Below are 18,716 nucleotides of genomic sequence, written 5' to 3'. Positions count from 1 at the left end.
TGGGTAAAGCAAAGTGCAAAAAAATTATGGTTATTTTTTTAAAAAATTTCTTCACTACTGTCTTACAGGAAAAAATATATGCATGAAGCCAGGCGTGGTGGCTCACACCTGTAATCTCAGCACTTTGGGAGGCCCAGGAGGTTGGATCACTTGAGGTTAGGAGTTCAAGACCAGCCTGGCCGACACGGCGAAACCCCATCTCTACTAAAAATGCAAAAGTCAGCTGAGCATGGTGGCAGGTGTCTATAATCCCAGCTACTCAGGAGGCTGAGGCAGGAGAATCACTTGAACTGGGAGGCGGATGTGGTGGTTGCAGTGAGCTGAGGTGGCACCGCTACACTCTAGTCTAGGGGACAGAGTGAGACTTGACTCAAAAAAAAAAAAAAACCCCATATATATGCATGTATATTTTATATGTAGAGAAAAATCTAGATGAATATGCACCAAATTATTAAAAGTGGCAGCTCTACAGCTGGTGGTGGTGGTTTCATTTCCTCAGGCCACATTTCCATATTCTTTAGAATTTTCACAGTGAGTATATAGTACTTTCTTGGCATATATTAATTTTATAACAAAATTTAAAAAATACACTTTTAGATTTTAGGGCAGTTTAATGTTTACAGAAAAGTCAGCCAGGTGTTGGTGGCTCACACCTATAATCCTAACACTTTGGGAGGCCAAGGCAGGAGGTCTGCTTACACCCAGGAATTTCAGACCAGCCACGGCAACATAGCAAGACCTTGCCTCTTAAAAATAAAAATAAAAACAAGGCCGGGAGTGGTGGCTGATGCCTGTAATCCCAGCACTTTGAGACGCCAAGGTGGGTGGATCACTTGAGGTCAGGAGTTCGAGACCACCCTGACCAACATGGTGAAACACTGTCTCTACTAAAAATACAAAAATTAGCCAGGCATGGTGGTGCACACCTGTAGTCCCAGCTACTCAGGAGGCTGCGGCAGAAGAATCACATCAACTCGGAAGGTGGAGGTTGCAGTGAGCCAAGATCGTGCCACTGCACTCCAGCCTGGGCAACAAAGATTCCCTTTCAAAAAAATAAATAAATAAAAACAAGAACAATGAAAACAAAGACAAATTGAGCAGAAAACAGATTTTCCAGATACCATCTCTCTTCCGCCTACCCTACAGTTTCCCCATTATTAACATCTTGCATTCATGTGGTGTATTTCTTACAATTGATAAGTCAGTATCAATACACTATTACTAACCAAAGTCCACATTTACATTAGTGTTAATTCTTTCTGTTGTATACACTTTCTATGGATTTTGTCAAATGCACATCATGTATGTATCACTGCAGTATCATACAGAATAGTGTCACTACCCTAAAAATCCTCTGCTCCCACTATTCAACATTCCCACCCTCTCTCACCTGAACTCTTAGCAATTTTTGATCTTTTTATAATCTCTTCATGTTACCTTTTCCAGAATGTGATATAGTTAGAATCACACAGTACTTTCCCTTTTCAGACTGGATTCTTTCATTTAGCAATATGCATTTAGGTCTCCTACGTGTCTTTTTGTGGCTCGAGAGCTCATTTTTAAAATCATTTAATAATACTGTATTCTATGGTATGAATGTATCACAGTTTATTTATCCGTTCACCTACTGAAGGATATTTTGGTTGCTTCTAGTTTTGTGAAATTGTGAATATAGTTGCTGTAAACATCTGTGTACAGGTTTTTATGTGGACGTAGGTTTTCAACTCATTTGGGTAAATACGAAGGCGTTCAATTCCTGGATTGTATGGTAAGCCTATATTCGGCTTTCTAAGAAACTGCCAAACCATCTTCCAAAGTCACTGCATGATTTGGCATTCTCATCAGCAATGAATGAGAGTTCCTGTTGCTCCACATCCTCACCAGTATCTGGTGTTGTCAGGGTTCTAAGATTTTAGCCATTCAAGTAGGTATGTAGTGGCATCTCATTGTTATCTTAAGTTACAATGCTCTAATCACATATAACATTGAACATCTTTTCATATGCTTGTTTGCCATCTGTGTATCTTCTTCTTTTTTTTTTGAGACAGAGTCTCACTCTGTTGCCCAAGCTGGAGCGTAATGGCATGATCTCAGCTCGCTGCACTCTCTGCCTCCCAGGTTCAAGCAATTCTCGTGCCTCAGCCTCTCAAGTAGCTGGGATTATAGGTGCACACCACTACACCCAGCTAATTTTTTGTATGGTTAGCAGAGACAGGGTTTCACCATGTTTCCCAGGCTGGTCTCAAACTCCTGAGCTCAGTCTGCCCGCCTTAGCCTCCCAAAGTACTAGGATTACAGGCATGAGCGACCGCGCCCGGCCCTTTTTAATTTTTTTGAGTTAATCCCTTCCCATTGCTACAACAATTCTAAGAATTATTCCTAAGGAAAAGTTTCAAAAGTGGACACTTGTTTATTTCAAGGTTGTTTGTTTTAGTGTTGTTTGTAGCAGTGAAAAATTGGAAACAATCTAAAGAAGAGAATGGTTAAGTAAGCTCCAGGGTCTATCTACATAACAGAATGCAATGTAGTCGTTAGTGACAATGTCATAGAACTGGGGTCAGTCAGCACATTATGGTAGTACCAGAGCCAAATCTAGCCTGCCACAAAGAGCACACAAGCCAAGAATGGTTTGGCATTCTTAAATAGTTTTAAAAAATCAAAACAAGAATAATATTTTGTGACAATTATATGAAATTCAAATCTCAGTGCCTATAAATAAAATTTTACCAGAACACAACCACACCCATTTGTTTATATACTGTTTATGGCTGCCTCTACACAAAATAGCACATTGAGTAGTTGGGATAGAGACCATACAGCCTGCAAAGCCTAAAATAGTTACTATCTGGTGTTTTCCAGGAAACATTGGTCAACTCATTTTAGAGGAAATGTGGTAACATAAGCATCAGTGATATAAAAGAGATCCCATTTCTGATAGTTATATGAAAAGAAAAGGAATGGAAAGAAGTATTACAAACATACACCAAAACTGTTGTCCCTGAGCATTAGTGCACTGAGGTTTTTTCCATTTATTATTTATGAATTGACTGGTTTTTACAATGTACATATATTGTGTATATAACCATAGAAACTTTTCTTTTTTGAGATGGGGGTCTCACTCTGTCACCCAGGCTGGAGTACAGTGGCACGATCATGCCACTGTAGCCTTGACCTCCCTGGGGTCAGGTGATCCTCCCACATTAGCCTCCCAAGTAGCTGGACCACAGGTACATGCCATCATGCCTGGCTAATTTTTCTATTTTTTATTGAGACAAAGTTTTGCTACGTTGCCCAGGCTGGAATATAAACATTTTTTTAAAAATACATCATTGGAAATACTTTACAATTCTGAATGAGGAGAGGAGTGACAAAGTATTTGACATTTGATTTATGAAGGGCACTGACTAATGATAACTCACACCAGGCATTACCTAGTATTTACCCAGTATAATTGCACAGATCCATTAGAACTGACACTAGGCATAAACTCTCAGTGTAACAGTACTGGCCAGTCAGAATAAACACTGGCACAAATGTTGGGCACAAATACAGTACAATTATACCACTGCATAACAGCCCCAAATCAGCCCTGGAAAAAGAATGGGAAATTCACATAGTCCACTGGTTCCCTTGGCTCTGACTGTTAGCATCCTCTAATAGTCTGGGAGGTTGAGGCTGCAGTGACCTGTGATAGCGCCACTATACTCCAACCTGGGTGACAATGAGAGACCCTGTCTCAAAAAAAAAAAAAAAAAATCCTTGCCACTCTGACTGTTAGCATCCTCTCTTATGAAAGGTTTAACTACCTTTGTCAATCTAACTGCCTACTTCATCCTTTACCTCAGTACGTAACTCCTCCTTTCTTGCAGTTTCATTCATTCTTTTCAAGTTATAACAAATATTGTATTTTTGAGCATCTACAGATGTTATAGAACAGAAGACTCTTAGGACCTCAAATCCATTACATTGCTATCACAAGGGTTTTGCCAGCTTACAGTAGTACACGAGATACAATCAAGCCATTAAAACTCAACTGCAGCTGGGTGAGGTGGCTCATCTGAGGTCAGGAGTTCGAGACCAGCCTGGCCAACATGGCGAAACCACTATCTCTACCAAAAACTACAAAATTAGCTGGGTGTGGTAGTGCACGCCTGTAGTCCCAGCTATTCAGGAGGCTCAGGCACAAGAAGTGCTTGAACCCAGAGGGCGGAGGTTGCAGTAAGTGGAGATCACACCACTGCACTCCAGCCTGGGTGACAGAGCAAAACTCTAACTCCAAAAAAAAAATCAAAAACCAAAAAAAAACAAACTCAATTGCATCAGTCAGCATAAACTAGGGTTATGAAGAGTTTATGGCCAGGTGTGGTAGCTCATATCTATAAACCCAACATTTTGAGAGGTCAAGGTGGGAGGATCACTTGAGGCCAGGAGTTAGGGACCAGCCTGGGCAATTTAGCGAGAACTCATCTCTACGCACCCTGCCAAAAGTTTATTTTAAGAGTTTTTTTGTTTGTTTGTTTCCTTAAGTTTGTTTCTTGCTCCTGCTACATCTTCAGACTGGCAAGGAACTGTGCTCAATATTCTCACTCAGGAGCCAAACTCATGGAGGCTCCGTCTCAACTCACATCAGCAAACACAGATGCAAGAGAAGGAAGTGTGACAAAACACACACTAGATCTTAAGTTTCTACCAGGAAGTGACATATTTTATGTTAAAAGTGACACTCATCACTATCACCCACATTTAATTGGCCAAAGCAAATCACACAATCACATCCAACTTCAGAGGAGTCAGGGAGGTGCCAAATGGCCATGCATCTAAAAGGAGGAAACCTCTAATAATAACCATGAAGGTAAGACAAAGACCACACAATGGCAGTCCTTCCCTTTCCCGAGTCCTCCATGGATATCACTGAAAGTGCTAGGCCAGCCTCAGCTTGCTTCTCCAGTAATGAGAAACCCAATATCTTTTTTTTTTTTTTTTTTTTTGGAACAGGGTCTCCCTCTGTCGCCCATGCTGGGGTGCAGTGGCACAATCTTGGCTCACTGCAACATCCACCTCCCAGGTTCAAGCAATTCTCCTGCCTCAGCCTCCTGAGTAGCTGGGACTACACGCGTGCACCACCACAGCCCAGCTCATTTTTGTATTTTTAATAGAGATGGGTTTCGCTGTGTTGGCCAGGCTGGTCTCAAACTCCCAACCTCAGGTGATCTGCTCACCTCGGCCTCTCAAAGTGCTGGAATTACAGGTGTGAGCCACCGCGCCCAGCCCCTCCAATACCTTTAAAAAGGGCTCCTTGCATGGAATTAGAACCAGCTGCCCGAGACCTCCTTCTCATTTCTTGTTTTGTCCTGCAGAACAACGTGGAAGAAATCTAATTCCAATTGTATATGTCTTTAAACTACTGAAGAATACCTTATCTCTTTCTCTGGGATATTTTTCCTAAATCCTCAAAAAAAGAAAAAAAGGAAATGAATATGAATAATGAAGAGGCAAAGTCCCTTTCCTCTAAAAGCATGTGGTATTATTCAAAAGCAGCCCTTTGGTGTTTTTTTGTTTTTAGATGGAGTCTCATTCTGACACCAGGCTGGAGTGCAGTGGTGCAATCTTGGCTCACTGCAACCTCTGCCTCCTGGTTCAAGTGATTCTTTCACCTCAGCCTCCTGAGTAGCTGGGACTACAGGCGCATGTCACCACACCCAGCTAATTTTTGTTGTTGTTGTTGTTTTTTTTAGTAGAGATGGAATTTCACCATGTTGGTCAGGATGCTCTTGATCTCTTGACCTTGTGATCCGCCTGCCTCACCTCCCAAAGTGCTGGGATTACAGGCGTGAGCCACCGCGCCTGGCTGCTCTTTTATATTCTTTAAAGTAAAAAAAAAAAACCCTCCTCACCCTTTTTTAGTTACTTTGTGTTACTCTCAGGATGCTAGGTTGCCCACAATAAAACCAACTCAGGGTCTTTTTTTAAGGATGGAATCTCAGTCTGTCATCCAAGCTGGAGTATAATGGTGCCATCTTGGCTCATGCAACCTCCACCTCCTGGGTTCAAGCGATTCTCGTGTCTCAGCTTCCTAAATAGCTGGGATTACAGGCATGTGCCACCACACCCAGCTAATTTTTGTATTTTTAGTAGAGATGGGGTTTCACCATGTTGGCCAGGCTGGTCTCAAATTCCTGACCTCAGCCCACCTCAGCCTCCCAAAGTGCTGGGATTACAGGCATGAGCCATCGCGCCTGGCCCAATTCAGGCTCTTTAAGCCAAAAAGAACGTAATGAAAGGATATTGGGTAGCTCATAAGACCACTGGAAGGGCTGGAGAACCAGACTCAGGGGCCATGCCCTGATCCGGTCTGAACCAGACCCAGGCTCTGCGGCATCTGTGTGTTGTCCATCTGTTACTCAGAATCTACCACAAGCCAGTCTGGTGAGGAAACCCTAGCCACTGTCACCACAAGTGCCACAGTTTGCCCCACTGACTCCAGGCACCGGAGGCTCCTGATGACACTTCTTCCCATGGCAGCCCCCTTCTCACCAACCCCAAACACAGGCAGACACACATGCAGATGCATGTACAGACACACACACACACACACACACACACTCACTCACTCACTGGCTGCCCCTTCCACCAGAATGGACTAGTAGCCTCCTTATTTGTGTGTCCCACTATTTCCTGATTCTGAGTTGGGCAGGAGCTCAGTTTAGCCAAACCCCAACCACATGCCCCATCCCGAGCTGCCGGAAGAGGCTAGGAAACCGATCGGCTGGCATCTCCCACTTCTCTGTTGGGAGATGATGAAAATAAATGAAACTTTAAAGTACTTAAGTATCTACCACGTAGACAGCAAATACCACCAGACATCCTGTACATATGCAACTTAAAAAAATCTAATTAAATACAGAATTCGCCCATACTGCAGCCTTCTGAGGAATCATGATGGTAACTGGCATTTTGTTTTATTTTCACCCTGAGGTAAAAATATGTGGTACTGAGCTTCCCAGAAGTTATCCTGAAAAACCCAGGGTATGCCCACAGTGCCCTGGAGAAGGGTGACAGAGCCCACCCCTTCAGCCTGTGCCAGTGGCTGGACAGAAACCAAAGCTGCTGTTCTGTTCTCTCTCTCTCTCTCTCTCTCTCTCTCTCTCTCTCTCTCTCTCTCTCTCCCCCCCTCTCTCCCTCCCTCCCCCCTCCACCTCTCTCCTTCTCTCTCTATTTCTCCTTTTTTTTTTTAGAGTCTTGTCCTGTTGCCTAAGCTGGAGTGCAGTGGTGCCATCTCAGCTCACTGCAACGTCCGTCTCCCAGGTTCAAGCAATTCTTCTGCCTCAGCCTTCTGAGTAGCTTGGATTACAGGCATGCACCACCACGCCTGGCTAATTTTTGTATTTTTAGTAGAGATGGGGTTTCACCATGTTAGCCAGGATGGTCTCGATCTCTTGACCTAGTGATCTGCCTGCCTCAGCCTCCCAAAGTGCTGGGATCACAGGTGTGCGCCACTGCGCCCAGCCACTATTTCTTTAGACCTAACAAGTGCCTAACATATAGGAGATGTTCCAAAGAATCTTCGTGGGATTAAAAAAAATACTTTATCTGATTTGCCCTCACCCCCACAATCTGCAAGAAGCAGGGTATCATTTGCCCCACGACACAGATGACAAACCAAGGCTGAGAGAAGTTCTATGGCTTACATAGGGAAAGGTGGTATGCAACTAAACTGGTAACATAATCCCTGCATGGACAAGAAAGTGATGGTAGTATATGTCCTGCCTAGATTTTTTTAAAGTTATTTTTATTTATTTATTTTTTGAGAGAGAGTCTTGCTCTGTCGCCCAGGCTGGAGTGCAGAGGCATAATCTTGGCTCACTGCAACCTCCGCGTCCCAGGTTCAAGTGATTCTCATGCCTCAGACTCCAGAGTAGCTGGGACTAGAAGGGTACACCACCACGCCTGGATAATTTTAATATTTTTAGTAGAGATGGGGTTTTGCCATATTGGCCAGGCTGATCTCAAACTCTGGACCTCAGGTGATCCACTGGCCTTGGCCTCCTGAAGTGCTGGGATTACAGCCATAAGCCACCATGCCCAGCGCCTGCCTAGTTTTTAACACCCTATCATAATTTCCTTCATTAGATGAGCTTCACTGGTTTAATAAAAACCTGAGGAAATGAACCATCAAAGGTATAAAGTCATCCAGACAACGCAACAGCTAGCACAACTTCACAAGTATCTGCAATAATTTTCCCATACAATTTAGCTCCTAATTTATAATGTTCCAGTTCCTATGGCTCATAAAAAAATTACTCCAAAACTTACTGTCATAAAATAATCATTTATTATGCTCACAGATTTCATGGATCAGGAATTCAGACAAGGCACAGGAGGGCAGGTTGACTCTGCTCCAGTGTCTGGGGCCTCAGCTGAAAGTCTTGAAGGCTGGCAGCTGGAATCTTCCAAAACTGTGTTCACTCACGTGTCTAGATGGCGAGGATGGCTGTTGGCTGGAGGCCTCAGTTCTTTGCAGGGGCAGGCATCCCCACAAAGAGCCAGGCAGGGCCAGGCAAGGTGGCTCACTCCCGTAATCCTAGCACTTGGGGAGGCTGAGGCAGGCAGATCACGAAGTCAGTTCGAGACCAGTCTGGCCAACATCGTGAAACCCCATCTCTACTAAAAATACAAAAAATTAGCGGCCGGGCGCGGTGGCTCACACCTGTAATCCCAGCACTTTGGGAGGCCGAGGCAGGTGGATCATGAGGTCAAGAGATCGAGACCATCCTGGTCAACATGGTGAAACCCTGTCTCTACTAAAAATATAAAAAATTAGCTGGGCATGGTGGCGCGTGCCTGTAATCCCAGCTACTAAGAAGGCTGAGGCAGGAGAATTGCCTGAACCCAGGAGGCGGAGGTTGCAGTGAGCCGAGATTGCGCCATTGCACTCCGGCCTGGGTAACAAGAGCGAAACTCCGTCTCAAAAAAAAAAAATTAGCCATGTGGTGGTGTGCACCTGTAATCCCAGCTACTCAGGAGGCTGAGGCAGGAGAACTGCATGAACTAGGGAGGCAGAGGTTGCAGTGAGCCAAGAGCACGCCATTGCACTCCAGCCCAGGTGACACTGCAAGACTCTGTCTCAAAAAAAAAAAAGCCAGGTAGAAGCTGTAACCTTTTTATGTCACACAGCATTACATTTGGCATATTGTATTTTATACATACATACATGTTTGTATATGTATGTACATATGTATATGTAATATATTAACTGTTGCCTTATAACAAATTACCCCAAAACTTAGTGGTATAAAACCACAAATAGGCTGGGCATGGTGGCATGTGCCTATAATCCCAGTACTTTGGGAGGCTAAGGCAGGAGGATCACTTAAGCCCGGAGTTCAAAACTAGCCTGGGCAACACAGGGAGACCCCATCTCTACCAAAAATAAAATATTAGCCAGTGCTGAGTGCAGTGACTCATGCCTATAATCCTAGCACTTTAGGAGGCTGTGGCAGGCAGATCATTTGAGGTTAGGAGTTCGAGACCAGCCTGGCCAACATGACGAAACTCTGTCTCTACTAAAAATACAAAAATTAGCCAGGTGTGGTGGTGCAGCTTGTAGTCCCAGCTACTTGGAAGGCTGAGGCATGAGAATTTCTTGAATCTGGGAGGTGGAGTATGCCGTGAGCCAGGATCATGCCACTGCGCTCCAGCCTGGGTGACAGAGTGAGACTCTGTTTCAAAAAATATATATGTATATTTTTTATTATTTTTATTTTTATTTTTTTGAGACAGAGTCTCGTTCTGTCACCCAGGCTGGAGTGCAGTGGTGTAATCTTGGCTCACTGTAACCTTTGCTTCCTGGGTTCAAGCAATTCTCATGCCTCAGACTCCTCAGTAGCTAGGACTACAAGCATGCGCCAACATGTCCAGCTATATATAAACATAACATATATATATATAATTATTATTATGTAATATATATAATATATTATAATATAATATATAATAATAATTGTTATGAGCCAGGCGTGGAGGCACACGGCTATAGTCCCAGCTACTTGGGGGATGTTGAGGAGGGAGGATTGCTTGAGCCCAGGTATTCAAGGCTGCAGTGAGCCACTGTAATGAGCAACAGAGTGAAACCCCTTGTCTCAAATAGTAAAAATAAAAGTAAACAAAACCACAAACATTTATGATCTTACATAGTTTCTTAGGATTGAAAATGTAGGAGCTGGGTTGTTCTGTCTCAGGGCCTTTCATGAGATTACAGGGCTATGGTCATCTGAAGGCTTGATGGGGCTGGAGGATTTCCCAGCTCACACACCAGTGCTGGCAAGGGGCCTTCGTGTCTCACCATGCAGGGCTCTCCAGAGGGCTACTCTGACATGGTAGCTGTCTTCCCCCAGACCCACTGATCCAAGATGGAAGGTAAAGTGCCTTTTGTAACCTAATCTCAGAAGTGACATACTGTCCCTTCCGCCCTGTCCTATTAGTCACACAAAAGACCCTGGGACAGTGTAGGAGGGAAGTATACCAGGCTGTGTATAACAGGAGGTGGAACCACTGGGGGCCTCCTTGCAAAGTACAACCTGCAAAATAGATATGGTTACACGTACATGTGCCCATCTGTCTTCCCTTCCCTTCCCTTATTTATTTATTTATTTTGAGACAGAGTCTTGCTCTGTCATCCAGGATGGAGTGCAATAGCGCGATCTCAGCTCACTGCAACCTCTACCTTCCAGTTTGGGCAATTCTCCTGCCTCAGCCTCCCATGTATCTGGTACTACAGGCACACTCCATGACGCCTAGCTAATTTTTGTATTTTTAGAAGAGATGTGGTTTTACCATGTTGACCAGGCTGGTCTTGAACTCTTAACCTCAGGTGATCCAGCTACCTCAGTTCCCCAAAGTGCTGGGATTACAGGCGTGAGCCACCATACCTGGCCCTTCCCTTCCCCTTTTAAAGTCCAAGTCTGTATTTTGTTCTGCTCAATCCCCACAACCTTGCTTTTTAGCATGCAGCAGGTACTCAATAAATACTAAGTAGACAGATATTATACAAGACATGACTAGTGTCTGCACATAGCCAGCTTCTGTCCATTCTGCTATAGAGCACTTCTCAGCCCCCTGCAGTTGGATGGGCTTGTGACTACTTCTAGCCAGTTCAACATGCAAGGAAAAACCTGTGTCACTGCCACACTGAGGGAATGAAAGGCGGGGTTATGACTGTCTAGTCTCTTTCCTGCCATGGCATCCCAGGAACTACAGATGTCAAATGCTCTGGCAAGTGTAGCTAACACATGAATAGTCTCAGTCTACTTCCATCCCAAACCTAAGAGGCTGTGCAGAATGGAGGCCCTGTCCCCTGGGAGACAAGCTGCAGGCACATGAAAAGTGTCTGAGTTCTGGGGGAGTTGTTACTGTAGTCTGATCTGACCTATCCAGATTACAGATCTACCATCTCTTTTATCAAACCTGCTAGCCTCAAGTAGCAGATAGAGAAACTGAGGCTCAAAAAGCCAAAAGACTTACCCAAGGTCATATAGCAAGTACACAGTGGAGATGAGTTTTGAATTTGAGTCTTCTGCCTACTAGTTCAGGAGGTAGTATGGTATAGCGATTAATTCCATGGAAGGTTGAGCCAATACGCTTGACCTGAACCCTGATGAGCAAATTGCTAAAGTTCTCTAGGCTCAATGACCTCAGTCTGTAAAATTGGGACCTGATGATTACCTTTTTCAAAGGTTACCTTTGAAGATTATGGGGATTAAATGAGATGAACTCATAAATCATAAGCCCTTGATAAAAGCGATATATTCTCATTATCATTTCCTTTATACTTCCGCTTCTGAGCTAACTATTAGAGTTTCAGCCTTTTTCCTTTACCCTTCCCCTGACTCAAATCTTTTACAAGGCATTTTCCAATCAATTCCAAAGCCCCAAGTCTATTTCCTCCCTAGTTTCTCTTGGTAAAGATGTCGAGATGATTTTTTTTTCCTACTCAAATGTAACACATTTTCTATCTTTCTATTTTAAGCCTTTCTTAGCCCAACATGCTTTTTTTTGGGCATTTCTCATTAGTGCAGCCAGCCTGGTGACAGCATACAGCACTGCTGACTCAAGTTAGTGGACACAAAGCAAACCAGCCTCTCGCTCTGCCACCATTCGAGAACTTACTGCAAGAGAAAACTCTCAAGGAAAACAAAGCCTCATCTGCAAAGGTCATGTGTGTATCTACCCTGGGAGAAGAGGCCTTTCCAAAGCTCTTCTCTTTTACTGGAAAAGACTCATTACCTGTTCTTCAGTATCAGAATAGTCAAATAAATGAGGACTCAGCCATGTAATAAAATAGTATGTAGTCACCAAAAAGAATGAGGTAAGAATACTGGAACAAGGCTGATGATACAGTTTTAAGTGCAGAAAAGCAAGTTCCACAACAATATACAGAGTATAATCCTGATTTTGTGAAAGAAATACTGTAAGGCCGGCTGCCTCTTCAGGAGCTCGGACACGCCTACCTACATCTACATCTTGCCCTGCCCGCTTTCCGCCAAAGGAAGTCCCGCCCGACAGCCTACCTACCAATAGCAGTCTGCCCCGCCCACTTCCCACTCCCCATGACCAATCAGGGCACCCTACTCGCTGCTCACTTCTAGCCATAAAAACTCTACACCTCAGGAAGTCCGCGCGACTTCTCCGGCCCCTCCTGTCGGACCGCAGAACCTTGCCCAGGAGCCGATTAAATTTCTTTATTTCAATAACTGGCCTCAGTTGCCTCATTCGAACCTCGGTTGCTTCACTTAAACCTTACAAATACAATTTAATCAGGATATATACATTTGTATGTATGTATACATACATATACATATGCATATCTATATGTACAAACATACAGATACACAACTGTATATGAAAAAAAAAACCAGGCCGGGCGCGGTGGCTCACGCCTGTAATCCCAGCACTTTGGGAGGCCGAGGCGGGTGGATCACGAGGTCAAGAGATCGAGACCATCCTGGTCAATATGGTGAAACCTCGTCTCTACTAAAAATACAAAAAATTAGCCAGGCACGGTGGTGCGTGCCTGTAATCCCAGCTACTCAGGAGGCTGAGGCAGGAGAATTGCCTGAACCCAGGAGGCGGAGGTTGTGGTGAGCCGAGATCGCGCCATTGCACTCCAGCCTGGGTAACAAAAGCGAAACTCCGTCTCAAAAAAAAAAGAAAAAAAGAATGGCCAGGCACCGTGGCTCATGCCTGTAACCCCAGCACTTTGGGAGGGACAGGCAGGTGGATCATTTGAGATCAGAAGTTCAAGACCAGCCTGGTCAACATGGTGAGACCCTGTTTCTACTAAAAGTACAAAAATTAGCCAGGCATGGGGGTGTATGCCTATAATTCCAGCTATTTGAGAGGCTGAGGCAGAAGAATCGCATGAACCCAAGAGACAGAGGGTGCAATGAGCTGAGATTGTACCACTGCACTCCAGCCTGGGTGACAGAGCAAGCCTCTGTCATAAAAAAAAAAAAAAAGAAAGAAAGAAAAAGAAAAAAGAAACAGGGGCTGAGCACAGTGGCACATGCCTGTAATCTCAGCACTTTGGGAAGCCTAGGTAGGTAGGTCGCTTAAGCCAACCTGGGCAACATAGCAAAATTCTGTCTCTGTATTAAAAAATATACAAAAATTAGCCAGGCATGGTGGTACATGCCTATAGTCCCAGCTACTTGAGAGGCTGATGTGGGAGGATCACTTGAACCTAGAAGGTTGAGGCTGTAGTGAGTGAGCTGAGATTACACCACTGTACTCTAGTCTGGGCAATAGAGTGAGACTCTGTCCTCATTCAATTCTCACCATATCCCTATGAGGTAGGTGTAATTATCCCTGTATTACCAGAAAGCAAGGCTCAGAGTCAAGTGTTCTAGGTCACACAATTGAACATGCACCAAAATACATTAGTCAACAGAATATGCAGTTCCTAAAAGGTAGTCTGTTTGTACTCAGTAAAACACTGGGCCGTGATTTCTGCAAATTCACCTGCTTATCAAACTCGGGCTTCAGAGAGTCTTCAGTGAAGATGTGGAATTGGATCTTCCTGTGGCTAAAGAGCACAGCTGATTTCAGCATGACCAGTGTCTCCTCCAGCCGACTGCCACAGGCCACCACAGCTAGGTGGATCCAGAGCTCGGGTGGCAGCACAGCTTGGAAACTCCTGGGTTCTCCAGGCCTCCTAGAAAGAAGGAAAACAAGTTAAAGCTATTACTGAACTCAAAAAAGTAAAAACAACAAAAAACCAGCTAGTGAATGGTTAGAACATTTCAAAACATGATCAGGCACAATCTGTTATATTTTATACAGTGATAAGCATTTTGACAATTCTTCCTGCTTGGAGAAAAATACCATTTATTCCTATATTTATCCTGGCAATAGCAAGATGAGTCACTGTTTGGACTGCTATAGGTGTCTGAGGCTTTTTCTGCCAGCACTCAGCTGTCTAGTGCCTGCTGGCTGCCTACTGGCCCATGTTTGGAAATAGTATTGCTAAACATCGACAGCTGACACAGGGCTGTGGAGCTCCCACTTGCACAGGCCATGAAAATTAGATTTGAATGCAACTTGAACAAGAGGAGGGTGGGTTGTGGCTTTCCCATGTGAAACAAGCAACAAGATATTCCCATCATCTGGATGTTTTTAAGTTGGGGTGGAATGCATGACCACTGGACCAAAGAAAGTCATGCACGTCTGGGAGGTGAGCAAAGAAAACAACATATGTGCCCTGACTACATCTCAGGTGTTAATCCTGACTGTCTCGCCAATACTGGTGAGGTGGTGGTATAAAATTCATCTTCCAGTATGAAATTCACATTAATGAGAAACAGCCAGGAAAGGGGGCAGGTTAAACTGAAAATGATCAAGGTATCAAATACTGAGTCAACAGCTGACAGAGGGATAGAGTCCAAGGGTCCAGAATCATCATCCAGCTATTTCCTAGTAATAAAATATTTGTTCCAGACGAGGGGATGCAGCCAAGCCTCAAACACACCACTGAGAAACATTTGCAGGCTAGTTGGAAGAAGTTGGCCTGGAAAAGGTGCCCTGAGACAAATGAAACTAATTTACTTGCACAAAAGATTTGGAGACCAGGGGAACTTGGATGTCAAATGCTACCTTCCTTCCAAAAACTTCGAGTTCAATCAGCTTGCTGCTCCATTATTCACTGCATGGTTGAATAATGGCAGTCTTGCTCCAGATTTCTTTCACCAGGAGGAAAGTTGAAGATGTGGGTGGAGCATTTTGGAAAGCTTCCCAATTTGATTACTTACAAGCATGCTTAGTAGAAGCACGGCCTCATGGCTCAGCTAAGACCAGATGCAGAGAGTTACTTGGATTCCATTTACTTTGGGAATCACAGGAAAAGACAGTAGAGACATCCCAAGTATCTCTGGAAATTGTCCACTTCTCTCCATTCTCCCTGCCATTATCTGGTGAGGCCACCATCTCCCTTCCCTTGGATCACTGAGAAAGCCCTCTGGGTGGTCCACCTGTCTCCAGTGTTATCTTTAACCCCCAGCCTATGCTTTCTCCTGGTTGGTACCAGGGTGATGTTCTTCTAAAATGCAAATAGGATTGCGTTATTCTCTTTAATAAAATCATGCAATAGCTCCCCACTGCCTCCAAGGTAAGTCCAAGCTGCTGACTATGGCTCCTACTTATATCTCTCACAACTGCCCCCAGCACCCCAACCTGGAGAGACAGCCATTCATAATCACAGTCATATTCTGTTTCACTTCAGTGCATGAGACCATGCTGTGTTGGCTCCAGGTCTTGGCACATACATTGTCGGTCTCTCTTTCTCTCAGAAATGCTCTTCTCTGCCCTCTTTTCCTTGCTAACTCTAGCCCATTTATTAATCAACAAATCTTTACTAAGTACTATTTTGTGTAGGCATTATTCTATGAAGACAGCAGTGAACAAAACAAAGACACCTGCACTGGAAAAAGTTACATTCTGTGAGGAATTAAGGGAAACACAGAAACAGTAGTCAAAGCACATGGTAACTAAATAACTTATATAGAAAGCTAGACAGTGATGAGTACTACGAAAGGAATACACAGTGGAGCAGGATGGGGGTACCAGGTGTTGCTGGCGGGCTGGGGCAGTATATTCCTGACAGTGCCACGTTTGAAAAGGCCTCACTAAGGTGAGCTCTGCAAATGACCTGCAGGAGGGGAGGTAGTGAGCCATGTGCCCATCTTGGGGAGGAGCATGCCATGCAGAGAGGACAGCAGAACAACGGCACTAAATCAGGGGTCTGCCTGAAGAATGTAAGGACCCCCACTGGAAAGACTCACATGCCTGGTCTCTTCCTTGGCTTCATGGGTGGGTTTTCATGTTCGCTATTAAGGCCAACTCCCAATTAACATGTAAAGAGGCATGAAGGAGATGTTATAGATAAAGCTAAAATGACAGTCAATTTCTAAAAATCAGTCAAGACACTAGCTGAAATACGCTACAAAAGAGATTTAATGCAAACTCATTTGTTTAAAATTATGCTCGATATTTAGGGATATGTGCATGATTCAAACAGACTAACAACATAAAGGCAATCACTTAGGTATCTTAAATACGAACACCCTTGCCTGCCCCCAAACAGAACAACTCCTTCTGGTTTAGCTGTCCATATTGGGCTTCTGCAAAGATAACAAGTTTTAATCTTAGTAATCAGGGAAGCATAAATCCAAATAATAGATTCATTTATTTTAAGATTGACAAAAATTACAAAATAAAATAGAAGCTTGACCATACTGAGCTTTCATGTGAACATGGGGCAGGGGACAGCGCAGGCACTGGTGGGGACAGTGCAAGTTGGACTGAACACTTTGGAGGGCCACTTGGCAACATTAAGCACAGGTGAAGATGGATGTACAACCTCCACCCCTCCAGTCCGATTCCTGCATGTGTAACCTGCAGAAACTCTTGCACATTTGCACAAGACCTATGCAAGAATGTTCACAGCAGCCCTGTTTACTGGTAACGAAAAATTGGAAATAAACTTCAGTGACCATGCAAAGGAGAAAAGTGAATATATTTGCTATGGGGTTTTTGTTTTGTTTTTTTGTCTTTTTTGAGATGGAGTTTTGCTCTTGTTGCCCAGGCTGGAGTGCAATGGCACCATCTCGGCGCCCCCCTGCCACCTCTGCCTCCAGGGTTCAAGTGACACTCCTGCCTCAGCCTCATCTCGAACTCCCAACCTCAAGTGATCCACCCGCCTCGGCCTTCCAAAGTGTTGGGATTATAGGTGTGAGCCACCGCACCTGGCATATTTGCTATGTTTTTAAAGTGAATATCATATAGCGGTGTAGAAAAGATAAACCAGACTGGCATGTACCAACATAAGACCAGAGGATGAAGAATAACAGGCCGGTGCGGTGGCTCATGCCTGTAATCCCAGCACTTTGGGAGGTCAAGGTGGGCAGATAACTTGAGATCAGGAGTTCCAGACCAGCCTGGCCATCATGGTGAAACCCCGACTCTACTAAAAATACAAATTTAGCCAGGCATGGTGGCGTGTGCCTGTAATCCCAGCTACTTGGGAGGCTGAGGCAGGAGAACTGCTTGAACCTGGGATGCTGAGGTTGCAGTGAGCTGAGATCATGCCACTGCACTACAGCCTGGGCAACAGAGTTAGACTCCATCTCAAACAAAATAAAACAAAAACAAAAGCAGGATAGTGGTTATTTCCTTTTTCTTTTCTTTTTTTAAGGCAGAATCTCACTCTGTTGCCCAGGCTGGAGTGCAGTGGTGAAATCTCAACTCACTGCAATCTCCACCTCCAATGCTCAAGCAATTCTCATGCCTCAGCCTCCCGAATAGCTGGGACTACAAGTGCAGGCCACCATGCCTGTTTACTTTTTTGTGTGTATTTTTAGTAGAGACAGGGTTTTGCCAGGTTAGCCAGGCTGGCCTGGAACTCCTGGCCTCCAGTGATCCACCTGCCTTGGCCTCCCAAAGTGCTGGGATTATAGGCGTGAGTCACCATGCCCAGCCCGATAGTGGTTATTTCTGATTAAAATCTTATTCCTTAAGCTGAGTGGTGGGCACTTCATTTTGTTATTATCTATATTTTTTTGTGGCCCCAAACTATTTGACTTTTTTTTTTTTAATTAAAAAAAGCATGCACTGCCCTGCAAGACAGCAGGCCACCTCTTCTCTTCTTTGCAGGCTTCAGTGATTTGGGTCTGCACAGTACAAAAAGCAGGGGCTAGGGACAACAATCTTTCACAGTGTCTGGTGACAGGTACTAAAAAAGAAAAATAAAACCTCTCCTGGTGCCAGTTCAAGTATCAGTGGCTGGGATTTAATGAGACCTTTGCTGGCCTCACCCTATTACTTCTCACATTACATGAAACATCTCAGGCTTTAGGTAATCAGTGTTAGTGCTATGCAGTCACAATGCATAATAAAGTTTAAGGGCCCTGGTATGGTGTGGCTTTCACCACCTCCTACTGATGGCACTCAGCACCTCTCAAATGTCACTCAAGACTGTGAGGACCCAGGGGAGTGCAGTCTAGGGACCTAGAAATTCTTAACCCCTTGAATGACTAGGATTGGGCAGGGAGTGGGTGATAGGGAATTCCAGCAGTGCTCTAACTAATGGTTAATAATGTTCTTATTTTTACTTTATAAAAGAGGACTGGAGTGAACATTTGCTGTCCAGGAATTTTAAGGACCTCTTG

General features: G+C 44.3%; 1 protein-coding gene across 1 annotated transcript in view; it reads right to left on the bottom strand.

Annotated features, from left to right (window-relative positions):
- The window catches only part of GXYLT2 (glucoside xylosyltransferase 2), a 90,947-nt gene that overhangs the window by 55,329 nt on the left and 16,902 nt on the right, over window positions 1-18,716 (bottom strand). The window contains exon 2 of the mRNA XM_012474206.3: window positions 14,017-14,209. Coding sequence (XP_012329629.3) covers window positions 14,017-14,209 — 193 coding nt within the window. The remainder of the gene's footprint in view (window positions 1-14,016; window positions 14,210-18,716) is intronic.

Source organism: Aotus nancymaae, unplaced genomic scaffold (genome assembly GCF_030222135.1).
Source record: "Aotus nancymaae isolate 86718 unplaced genomic scaffold, 86718_ANA_hifiasm-v0.15.2.pri h1tg000046l, whole genome shotgun sequence".
Lineage (NCBI taxonomy): Eukaryota > Metazoa > Chordata > Mammalia > Primates > Aotidae > Aotus > Aotus nancymaae.
This window is presented reverse-complemented; position numbering and strand designations above follow the sequence as displayed.